General features: G+C 35.5%; 1 protein-coding gene across 1 annotated transcript; it reads right to left on the reverse strand.

The window, feature by feature from the left end:
• Positions 1-5947: 5947 nt before the first annotated feature.
• Positions 5948-12416, reverse strand: LOC143198248 (putative odorant receptor 92a). The gene is made up of 6 exons (XM_076407377.1): positions 11960-12416; positions 9486-9807; positions 9335-9434; positions 7139-7237; positions 6157-6312; positions 5948-6094 (listed from the first exon to the last, which is right to left on the reverse strand). Exons 1-6 carry the CDS (start codon positions 12405-12407, stop codon positions 6053-6055), a joined length of 1167 nt encoding a protein of 388 aa, XP_076263492.1. The 5' UTR covers positions 12408-12416; the 3' UTR covers positions 5948-6052.
• Between the last annotated feature and the right edge of the window lie 652 nt (positions 12417-13068).

Below are 13068 nucleotides of genomic sequence, written 5' to 3' on the forward strand. Positions count from 1 at the left end.
AACCCAAATGAAGAAGCGTCTAGTTAGAAAACATTAGAATTTGATATAAATATCAATTCAACACAACTGGATCCAAAGTGAAAGAAAAATCAAATTGACGATCGATCATATTATAAATGGAAAAATAGATCTAGATATTTATAACAGGAAATCGGAGGATTTAATTTTGAAACAAGATACCAACAATTAAATTGAGCATTGTATGGATTGAGAAATTCACCTAAAGGTTGGAATACAAGATGACATGAAGAGTGTATAGTGGATATAATGGAAAGTCTTTATAAAGAAGAATAGTTTATTGGAATGAAAAGAGAGAAGATAGTAGAGATAAAAGATTCATCAAAAACATAAAATTTAACTGCTTGAGGAATTCTAGGGTACTAGAATATATAGAAGATTAAAAGGCATATAAGTTTCGTTAGTTACAAAATCACATCTAAACAGACCCATTTGGTAAACCAATGGAAGTAAACTAAAATATGGATAATAGTGAAGAAATAATTAAAGATATACAGTTTAGAAAATATATAGAGAGGCCAATATAAGGTGAGCAGATAAAATCCCAAAGAAGAATCTGTGAGTAAACCGATGCAGATAATTTTGCAAGAGAAAGGAAATTAGACGACTATGAGGTATATGTCGCCTATTGTCTCCTTATTTCAACAGAAAAGACACCAATAGCTGAAGCTTTATCCGAAGATGAAGAAGAAAGCCCTAAGCAAAATTATTTAAAGCATGATAAAGACGAACAGCACTTAGACAGTTCTGGGTTATATTAAAGATTCTGATTTCGAGTTGGAAACGGAGTGATAACGATTGTGATAGTAATGGAAATAAACATATTAGGATTTGATAATGATGAATCTGGGCTAGATGACAAGAAGAATGAAACAAAGGGAACTGTGAAGAATGTTAAAAGAAAAGAAAAAACAAAAGTGAACACCCATTAATAATTGATTTGGAATATAGAGATAAAGAACATAAGAAAGCTCATAAAGCAGAATAATGTTAGGGAATGATTTGAGTTGAAAGTAATAAGTGAAGATGAGAAAACTGGAGAAAACAAAAATTGAGTACAATATTAGAAGCAGAAAATGGAAATAGTAGTGACCAATTAGTTATGATACCTCAGTGATACCAGAAGACCATGGGCTAATGTAAGGCAGAAGTGGACTTGAAGGAGCAAGTTAAGAAGACTGCGGTGGTGACCAATTAGTTAAGATACCTCAGTGATGCCAGAAGACCATGGACTAATGTAAAGCGGAAGTGGACTTGAAGGAGCAAGTTATGAAGACTGGTATGGTAATCAACTAGGAAGTTTTAATGGATTCATACTATTTGATAAAAGCATCCCGGAGGCATGGAAGAAACTCATTCGAAGAGAAATACATGTGTATGTTGGGCATTCCAAGAACAAACTATTAAATCGATATTAAACTGGACAGTGTTGTGGCGACTATTTCTATGATTGTTCAAAGAGAGAATTGTGTTTAAGTAGAAAACTGACTGTTACGTTTGTTTATCACATAATTGTGTAGATTCATTTTTAGTAAATTATTAATTAAAGTTAAAATTCTCCCAATGTAGAAATAGAGTAGTTCTAAGTTCGAAAAATTGTATGTGCAATGAAATAGTTTTGTTCTGGCAATTTAAATGTACTTTTGTAATGTTTGTTTACAATCTTAATTAGGTTAAGTTATATAGTACATTTAAATTGAAGGGGAGTGTTAAATATATGACTTGTCTCGATACAAGAGCCAGTATAGAAAAGAGGAAGAAAAGTTAGTAGAGGGCGCTGTGACTTGTATCGAGTGGGTATAAATTACCAGGGATGAAAATAAAGTTTCTCTTCTGTTCCAAGGCCATAAGTGGTGTATTAATTCCGTCCCGTACCGAATCGTCAGTGATTCGTAATAGTTCCGTGCTAGCTGTCGAAGAGAACGGTCGTGTCCGGTACGCCGAACCTACCTGCACTTCCGAAAATTACCCGAAACTTTCTCTGAGACGGTCGATCCGTTATCACGTTTCCACCAGTGCCTACATCAAAAAAGGGCCTGTAAGCGCCGAAAAAGCGCATTTACAGACAAGGCAATGGCGTCATGTACGTCAGAGCCGAAGTCGCCTCCTGACTATAATCCCAGCTTTCCTAATTCTAATGGACCATCTTTCGAAGACAGCCGAGAATTTCTCATAGGAGATTTAAGGAAATAGAATGAAGACCTGCGAAAGCAGATAGCTGAAGTGAAAATGTTCGCACAAGCACAAACCGACGCCCTGAACAAGCAGACGGAAAAGCTGGAAAAGAGCGAAAAGGCTTCCGATGATCTTTGATGATGACGATTTCACATGGTGGGAAAAAGGAAGAGAGGGCCCATCACTCCACCTCACGAAAGCCAGCTGCCGAAGGCCGACTACAAGGGGAAACAGCCAACTGCTTCCAAATCACAAACCAACCCGGTAGCCAAGCGGGCCATTCAATCTACTCAATCGAAAGCCAAGGCTAACGTACAGCCTTCGATTACAAAATTTGCCACCAGACCAGTGTAAAACAAGCCGACCACCAGGACGGCCCCACAGCCACTACCGAAACAAGTTACCACAAGACCAACCCAGCCTGCGCAGGTAAGTAGCCAGGCCACTAAACAAATCCTAACCTCGACGGCAAAAACAGTGCCAACCGTTTCGGCGACTGTTTCTCAAACTCGCCCAAAGGAAAAAAAATCCGTCATGGAGCTCATTAGAATTACTAAGGCACAATCAATTGACATTATAACCCGAAACAAAAAGGAGGGCATTTTCTTATTCGCCACAAGCGACGATTACTGAAAACTTACTATCCTGCTCGAGGAAAGGAATTACCCTTACCATCCATTCTGTCATACGGAGGAGAGAGCATTCCAGGTAATAATAAGAAACATCCCAGAATCACTCTGCATTGACGAGGTACGTGAACTTCTCTTTGATCAAAACTTCCATCCCAAATTTGTGCAAAGATGCAAATTAAAATCCGGGATAGAACTACCAATTGTTCAGGTAGTTGTCCGTCGCGAAGAGCGACAAATCATATATATGACCAAACTCGGCGTCATCACAGTGAAGGTCGAGGTCCAAAGGGGAAACGGGCAGACAGTGCCCAGCTTCAACTGCCAGCTTTTCGGGCATTCCAGCTCGTATTGCCGAGCCCCCCCACGGTGCGCTAAATGTGCCGGGCATCACGACACTAGATCCTGTACCAAAATCCCAGAAGCACCTCCAAAGTGCAGCAATTGCGATGAAATTCATCCCGCAAACTTCACCGGTTGCAGCTGCCATCCTGCTCCAAAAAAACTAAAAATTTCGACCGAATCCAGGCCTCCACAAGGTTCTGCATGGAATAACCAAGGTGGCAGGAAGCTAGCCAAAAAACTAGCCAACGCTACCCAGCCTGTTCCAACTCAAACTCCTGCTCCAACCAATACGCCGGACCTTAACTTCCCAATGCAGGCGTTTACTGACCCGCAGATTTTCCTGCAAGTGATCGCCCTAGCTCACCAAGTTGCTCGCCTTTTCCCAAATATCGCCGCCTAAGCGGCAACATTTTCCTGTTTCTTTAACTTCCAGCAGCCTTTTAATTATTCGAAATGGCTGTTTCGAAATCTCTTCATGTATCATATTCATCATACTGATGACATGGAATGCAAACAGCTTACGCGGAAAGCAAGCAGAATTGGAAGACGTCATGAAATTCTATGACGTCGACATCGTTCTCATCCAGGAAACTTTCCTGAAACCTTCGCATCGTCTCTCTTTCGAACACTTTTTTGTGTATAGAAACTATAGCACTCCGGGTCGAGGCGGTGGAACCGCCATTCTCGTCAGAACAGAAGTCAAACACGAGCTCCTTCCATCGTTATCAGTAAACAACTTCGAAACAACCTCCATTAAAATCGATATCCAAGAACATCCCTTTGTGATTACATCCCGGTACAGGAAATCTTCTGCATTCAACTATACCGAATACCAATCACTAGTCGAAGGAAAATTTCCAAAAATAATAGGTGGCGACTTCAACGCCCACCACCCCACCTAGGGGTGTTCCAGAGCGAATACCGCAGGTAACGCCATCGTAGCTTTAAGTGCAGATCTGGGCTACAGTCTTGCCCTGCCAGATGAACCCACAAGACGTAAATCGCCATTCCGAAGTTCGAGTCATTGACGAACTGGCGTAGACTCTGATCATCGTCCGGTCCTTCTCAAACTCGGAAACTGCGCCACCACTCAAGTCCCATTAACAAGATTCAAGAAAAGACCGACTGGAAAAATTACCAATCTCTTCTCCTGAAATCCGATCCAATTCCGAAAATTAACACACCAGAACAGCTCGAGGAAGCCGTACTCAAGCTAACTCATGATATTCAGTCTTCTCACGAATTTGCCACATTCAAAATTTCATCACAACTCCAGCCGTGGAAAAACAACCTTCCCGCTTCTCTTAAACGTGAAATTCGCATCAAAAATTTTGTAAAGAGCTTGGAGCAGTTCTTCTGGACCTAACCAAAGCCTTCGACAAGGTCTGGCACGACGGATTGATCGCAAGGTGCGTGCGATTAGGCCTCCCAGAAGACCTAACCGCTCTCATCAAGTCCTATCTCTCGGACAGATCTTTCCAGGTCAAGATCAGGGAATCCCTTTCCAGTCGTAAACAAATCGATACTGGCGTACCTCAAGGTTCCCCGCTGGCCCCAGCCTTATTTAACCTTTTTATTTCAGATCTGCCGAGAAAAGAGCACATTGACGTCACGTTATACCCTGACGACACTGTTTTCTTTGCGGTCGCCAGGTTCGAAGTTACAATTCATGAACGTTTACAGAAGCAGCTCGTTCATGCGGTCAAGTGGTTCAAATTTTGGAAGTTGCAAATCAACCCGCTGAAAACCCAGGCTATCATTTTCCATAAGAAGTGTTACGCACTGCGCGTCTCGCAACCGCAATAATTCATTCACTTCGACCGGCGGTTCGGTTGGCATTCCCAAATCCAGAAAGCAATCCAAAAAGGTTCGGGGATAGCAAACCTGCTATCTTCTCTGATCTGCCCTTCTAGCAGACTTCCCATCTCCATCAAATGCTTATTTTACAAGATGTTAATTCGGTCCGTACGCCTTTACGGATCTAATGTCTACTTCAAGTTTGTTACACCCAACCAGGTCAAACGACTTCAAGTTTTCCGAAATAAGCTCCTCAGGAGAATACTAAACGCTCCATGATTTGTCAGAAATAATCAAATTCATAGGGAAACTGACACTCCAGAAATCAAGCACTTCATATCTCAATCTTTTCACAAACAACAACTCAGCTCAAGTTCTTCTGAAAACGCGCTTGTTCGCGAGCTGGTAGACTGCTGGGAGCTTAACACCGCGTCACCGATAAGCCCCCCCCCCTTTCCAGGCTGAAACGCCCTCATCCTTCGCTACAGTCATAACTTTTGCCCCCATACAACATTATCCAGTTGAGTATTAACTCAGGTTCGCGAATCAATCGAATCGCCGGGCCCTCGTGCCCAATAACGGCTGCCCGATCAGCGGGTGCCATATCCCCAAATTTAATGCACTAGCAGTAGCGATCCACAGAGGTCAACTGTGAGGCGGTTTCAGTTTAGTGTATTGGTAAGCCCAGAGGCAGTCCCACATAACCCGGTCCAACTTGTCACTCCAGGGCAAGTCTCCGCAACCAGGTATGCGTCATGCATTCCACCGCCTGGTTTTTAGGCCAGAACAAAAAAAAATTAAAAAATACCTTTTAGTCTGGAAATACATGCCAATTTCTAATTTACAAACACATTTTTTTAAAGTTGCTATTAATTTGTGAACCAGTGATAACATAGGAAAATATATTTTATAATATTGTGTAGAGGTTCAAGGAAATAAAATGCAGAATATAGTGACTATTTAATAAAGTATATATGGTTAAAATATATAACATATTGCATAATCCGCTTAGCATATGTGGCGTTAATTTAAGTCATAGAACTAATATAACTACTTAATTACGATAATACCAATGCATCCTGATTGTTTCATTGCATAATACTGATATAAGAATAAGCAGCTTTAAACATCTGAAAATAATAAAGTAAAATGTTATATATCCAAAGAACCACATTCTAATTTTTTTACATACCAACAGAGCAGAAGTTGTGGTCATTGGAGCAAATGGCCCAATAGTAACAACCAAAGGTTTCTGAGCCCTGATAATTATAAGTTGAATTAATTTCAAATTGTCCTTGTCTAACAAATACCAATCACTTGTAAATATGCTATCAGCTATAGCAAGACTCTAAAAATTAATACTATCGATTAATGTTTTGAAATGAATTTTGCTTCCTATTTTATGTAGTTTTCATAAAATTTAAACACAGGGTTACAGCTTTTTACGGCTATGTTGTTTTGGGATTCTATTCAACCTATTACTGCAAAATAAATGACCATCAGTGCCAATATTCTAAGAACTGTGTTTATTTTACTGCAGATGGTGGTCCTTTAGTATCAACCAATATTCGTACAAAAAAACAATACCAGATCGAAATAGAATATCGCCTCTGTCCGTAAATATATAGATGACCGAGAGACCCCTCAACTTGCCCAAAAACTTAGCCTTTAGTAGATTTCAAATTTTATATCTGAATTTGAGTCTGTATAAATCGAGTCTGTATAATTTGACTGTCCAAATTCAACTGATCCAAAATTGGACTGGAGATTGATGACAAATTACTATAGATATAGAGCGAACGATGTATAAAAATACAAAGCACGAAGTACATTTTTGGATTACTTCTATATTATAAACTTTATAACATAGACCCTTATAATATAAAGTATTATTGCAGTATTTAGAACAACGTCAATCCACATGACATCTAAAGCAGATGATCTTAAAAAAAGCAAAAAAATACTTAAAATACTTTTAAAATTAACCTCAAGCAAATCTATTACTGAAATTCAGCCGAACATATGCAGTAGAGTTATTACAAATTATTAAACTTTTATGAAATTATAATAACTATTTTATGATAATAAATAAGTTCAAATGTCAACAGCATATTATATAACTTTTTATATATAATTATATCAATAAATATATTTATTTCTATAATATATATTACCTGTTCCTTTATCTCATTTGCATTCCATGTTAACAAAAATATCTGTGCTGTTAACAACAAAAAAAAGACTGTATACCAGCTTAAGTCAGATGTTTTTGTCTGAAACAATTCATCACAGTTATAAATATAAACAGTTTATTTTAATTCGATAGATTATATCATTCATTATTAGTTTGATTTTAATTGATTTGGTTTGGTTTCAATGAGAATAGGGTTTTCTGTGGCCTATCGAGGGTAGCGATGAAAAGTGGATCTACTACGCCAATATATTCAACCTATTACTGCAAAATAAATGATCATCAGTGCCAATATTCTAAGAACTGTGTTTATTTTACTGCAGATGATGATCCTTTAGTATCAACCAATATTCGTATAAAAAAAAAACATAATCAAATCGAAATAGAATATCGCCTCTGTCCGTATAAGTATGCAGATGGCCGAGAGAGCCCTCAACTTGCACAAGAACTTAGTCTTTAGTAGATTTAAACTTTTATATCTTAATTTGAGTGGATCTACTACGCCAATTTAAGACGAAAAATATCATGGTTTATTCCAGAAGACCCCTCCACATCGATAAAGAAGCGAAATATTCATGGCCATAAATTATTGCAATGCATATGAGGGAATTACCAAGATATAGTGTATTATGAGCTGCTAAATCCGAATTAAACGTGTTGAACAGATCAATGTAGTATGGCTTGACTGGCACACGGTTTCTACATGCTAAAAAATTCAAAAATAGATGAATAATTGTATTCCATATATTACAGCAATTTTTTCAATACTTTTTTAATATGAAAAAATTACTATAATACATACAAGCACCTAATATTACTGTCCCGTATTACTCCAGCAATACAAAAGTAATACAGTGTCTTTTTGAAGTATAGTATAGTAGGGTAGCAGCTATATTTTATAGAGCGATACGTATATCCGTATATCCTATGACGAACAAAGAATATTCTACAGTATGAGTATAGCACTGCTATACAATCCATTAGGATAAAATATATTAGTTTTATTGGAGTCAGAACTAGTCCAAGAGTTGAAACCGGCTGTAATGCTAACAACTTGCAGTAGTAACGTTATTAAAACATTTTACTTTTTATCTGAAATTAACACTAGTTATTGAAATTAATATGACACTGAAGAGGAATTATGCATATTAGTTATATGCTAATTCAAGAAATTATCGTATAGAGGTAACAATATTTATGGTCTGACAGCATATGAAAAACATAATTTCAATATTTAAAACAGGGTCATTAATAATTGTACATCAGAGTATTACCAGGTGTGCCGATAACTACTTTCCAGTAAAAGATTTCACTAGCCATACATATGCAATGTTATGATTTATGATGAAAAAACCAAAATAACAACGCTACAGATTTATAATTTGTTGAAAATTTGCGTCCCGCATTACTTTTCGTATTTCATCAGAAAAAAAAGTCGCTGAAAATCGTCTTTTGCTGGTAGAGATTTACTGTGAGGTTGCTTCAATCATAAAATCATGTGAAACGTGGTTATTCAAGTGCGGTAATTTCAACATTCTAAACCAAAAATGTTTGAAGGTGTGGAATTTTTGAATGAAGGCCTAACACACACTCAAAAACAATTGAAAGAAAAGTTGAATGACTAAAGGCAGCGGAAAAAAACCAAAAGATTAGAGGATGGGTGTCGCATACAAGGCCAAGTCGTTTTGGTCGCATACTCTGTGTCTGGCGGAACCAGGTTACCGTCGTATATTATGAATTGTTAAAAGCTGAAGTAACAATTAATACTGAGCACTACCAACAACATGATCAATTTAAATTATGCATTTATCAATAAAGGTTCACAGTACGCTCAAAGATATGATAAGGTGATTTTGCAACATAACAATATAGCATAAAGCAAAACCAGTAAACGAAATGACTTGGATGGGAAGCTTTATCGCATCTTCCATACTTTCCAGACCTGACTGCATCCAACAACCATCGTCTCGCAGTAATGGAGCACAGATTTGAAGCACGAGCAGAGCAGCACGATGAAAAGATGGGCAATACGTATAGAATAAAATGTCCAACACATTGAATAATTAGTTGAATTTGAATAAATTGTATCTATCCATTGCCATTAACGCATTTCCATTAGCGGAAAAGTAGGAAAAATCATCAATCATCATCAATCATCAATGACACACATTATACATACCTTTGTCACATTTGATGCTGCTGAAGCAACATCCAAAGAACTCAAAACAAATTCCAACATAAGTAGGTATTTATTTCGACTATTTAACGTTGAAATAAATCTGAAATAAACTATATTATGATCTCGATACAACAAAATTTATATATTATACTGGATAATCGAAACGTGTTCTACTATCAGCTTTTTTAACATTTGGTTGTACTCTTCCGGGTTTCTATCCCTCACAACATTTCTCATCTTAATTTGAAGAACTGCTAATCGTGTCGAACAGAAGAGTAGAAGGTTAGTAACAATCATGTGGCTGGCATTATTAAATATAAATGCACACCAAACGTACATCACCATCAATAAATAAAATGATACCAGATGATCCAGCTTGTTAACGGGAAAATATATTTGAAAAATAAAATGACTTTCAAGTGATGTGTTATGCAGATGATTATACTTGATCAAGTCATTATTACCAAGAATACCTAAAATATAACATTAATATTACATAATGATAACTTAGAATACTAGATAACTTAAAATAGGAGATGGTAATAAAAAAGTCACCCATCGATTTCACACTTTAATTTTAATGTTTCAGTGTGACAAACAAGTTTGAAGTGTATGTTATTATCGTAATTGAAATACTTTTACTTCATTGACTATTGCTCATTCAATCCATAGAAATGCAAATTACAAATTTTTTAATATAATTTTAAAATTGACTACAAGCTCACGATTGAATGCTGTCTGGAGACTTAAAAGTTGTATAGTCTCCTTATCCAAGAAAGAGGATTTAAAAGATTTCCATGTATTCTATTATAGACCTTTCATGGTCAGCAAATAACCAGCGAAGTAACATTGCTTCAAAGAATAATAACCGGTAAGAGAAGCCAGCGACAAGAAGAACATTTTGCATAAAACTTTAATACACCTTAGAAAGATTTTTCTATATCTACTAGTGCTAAAATATATTTCTTCTGGCATTCCAAGAGAAATTATGTTAAGAAGAAAAAAAATTAAATCACAATAAAACTTTAAAAGCCAATAACAACACCATTAGTACAGTTAATTCTTTTCAGAGTATTATTCGTATCAATGCGAATAGTAAATGCCAAGCAGTAAAATGTAAACGAAATAGATAGTGACAATAGCAAAGCAAATATCTGAAACAATTATTGAAACGGGTGACGAATCAAGATCAGCTTGATGTTAGCTGTAGCAGATTTCAAATATACGAAATGTATGAAAACAGTAAGTAGTTTTTTCAAACGAAATACAATTGTTTCAGAGAAAATTGTGTAGAACATCCATTCATACACTGTTGGATAATAAATGATTTAAGTGGTGTAAAGATAACCCACGAAGGAGTTTAATGAAACTTCCAGGCGTGGCTTTTAAAAAAATATAACTTTTAAAAACATATAACAAAATCAAGAAAGAATTATTACATCAATTTGTTTATTTAAATGAGACATGGATATTTCAACATTACTTTTACTATAATATTAAAATAAACTATATATGTTTGATAACATTTTTGTTTAATTATTTTATTTTGATTAGAATTTTGTTATACGTCAAAGTCAAAATATACTAAAATTCAGAGTAGATGCGGCAACATTGCGTCATCAATTCAGATCCCGTGGGTTTATGGCTATTTTGAATAGACTATAAAATCTCGTTGGCTGATATAATGCTTGTGCATGATTGAACTATCTACATTAGCCGATACAGATGCTGGAGAAGCTTCAAAATATCAACAGAGCAATCTTCATGATATAGTTCGCATTACAAAACCACATCGCTTGAGAATTAGTTATAAAAAACTAATGTATTGAAAACTGGCAAATCGCCTTCTATTTTGAATCTTAATGGACTCAGGGCAAGTTTAGTCCAAGTGTTTGGGATATTAGTACAGGAGAATAATATGACATAACAATACTGCTGGAGCAATAAGGCGAATCGCCAAGCTGTAGATAATTTTGCTTTTCTAAAATAATACGTTTGGAAAACAGGAAATATTATAATCAAAACTAAAATGGACCTAATTCGAACGCCTAACTTACTAATCCTCTGTATAACTACCAGTCATTCAATGCAATAATCAAAGTACAAATAGTAGGTACACTAATTATAATGGTTTAGGCCCGTCTATCGAATGACAATTTTTCAGGGACTTCTATGTCAAAATCGAAATACCCTGCGACAATAAAAGCAGATATTTACTGAAAAATAGAGACTCTCCTCGATCGTCGGCTATAAATTGATGATGATGAAATTATATTAAAATAATGTTAGAGCTGTTTGACTGCTTCAGTTCAGATAAACAGCAAATAATTTTTCTAACTTCATAAAATTCACCAAATACTATATACAAACCTTTTAAATATATTTTATGAGATATCTTTCATCAATTATAACAATGCCAAGAAAGGTAGCTTCGGTAACATAAGAAAATACAAAATGATATTAAATCCTACCATAAAATGCATGAACATAATATGCCTTATTTTAGGTAATGTAAATGTATTTGTCAGTCTGAGAAAAGAAAAGGTTAAAAAAGCAAACATTTTTAAATAAAGATTAATTATATTTTCCCTTTAAAATAAAAATAGATAGCAGGATTAAAATTACCTGTTATAGTAAGAGATGTAACAGCAAATGCCGTGCCCAACATTTGAACAAACATAAAATACCTACAAATAATCACATTCTTTGTGTACAACTCCTTAATTTCCTTATTATTACTTCGCCATATTTTAGACTCATTCTCGATAACTACTTCGTACAAATCGACCACCTTGTTCTTGATAAAAATGATGAATTTTATTTGAATCTTTGTAACACCAATCAACACTCCAATAGTGGACATAACTATTTCCAATTCGTACTTTTGTATAATGAGTCGAAAGAGCTCGATCGCGAGCAACAACCAAAGTGATACCAGTCCAATTCGAACAGCCACAATGTACGCGGAATATATTTTCTTCATCGTCGGTCCAACATTGAGTGGTTTTATCCAAAAACCGGTCAATATCATAAACCACTTAGTAATTTTTATTAGTCGCTCGTTGTCGGTCATTTTAGTCGACGATATGGATTCACGTCAGAATGAAATTGAATTTTAAATACCGATAAGTTTGCAGTAAGTAATGCAACGGCTGTATAATTTACTGCAAAAGTTTTGCCTTGATATGAATATTAAGAGCATGATTAAGTTGGAGGGAACCGAGCAAAGACCATGAATTTTTGAGCAGATACTTGTTATTTAATGAAAATTTGTTTTCATACAACGACACAAATCATATTTAATAACTAATGCAAACGTCGCATGTTTATAATTATAATAATAATTTTTGCTGTACATTATTACAAATATTTAAACAAGTAACAAATTAAATAATAGAAACCCTAAACTCAATTTTTTTAAATAATTATGAATATAAGTGGCAGTTTTCAGTGGCGTAGCAAAATTACAGTGAACTCACGTCATCAAGATATTTATTGTATTTTCTGTAGCAATTTGTAAATTAGTTTTAAAATCAAACAATACTTTTCTTCACATTTTATTATAGTTAAAAAGAGATACAGTGCTGTCTGATATGTTCGAACATGTAAAGGAATCAACTTACAAAAATCGTCCGGTTGTCAAATTTCTACAAAATTCTTCAAAACATTAGTGATAATAATTAGAGGTTATAAAATGGCAAACCTTATTAAAAATAACGAAGCTATTAGATAGT

Source organism: Rhynchophorus ferrugineus, unplaced genomic scaffold (assembly GCF_030347505.1).
Source record: "Rhynchophorus ferrugineus isolate W39M unplaced genomic scaffold, kcgeb_rfMv2 rfM6, whole genome shotgun sequence".
Classification (NCBI taxonomy): domain Eukaryota; kingdom Metazoa; phylum Arthropoda; class Insecta; order Coleoptera; family Curculionidae; genus Rhynchophorus; species Rhynchophorus ferrugineus.

Bases quoted from the DNA above. Each gene is read 5' to 3' on its own strand.
- LOC143198248 (XM_076407377.1), bottom strand. From the start codon at position 12,407: ATGACCGACAACGAGCGACTAATAAAAATTACTAAGTGGTTTATGATA. The intron at 9,808-11,959 runs GTAATTTTAATC...GTTATATTTTAG, and splicing joins TACATCTCTTACTATAACAG to GTATTCTTGGTAATAATGAC. The intron at 6,313-7,138 runs GTAATATATATT...ATTAATTTTTAG, and splicing joins CAAATGAGATAAAGGAACAG to AGTCTTGCTATAGCTGATAG.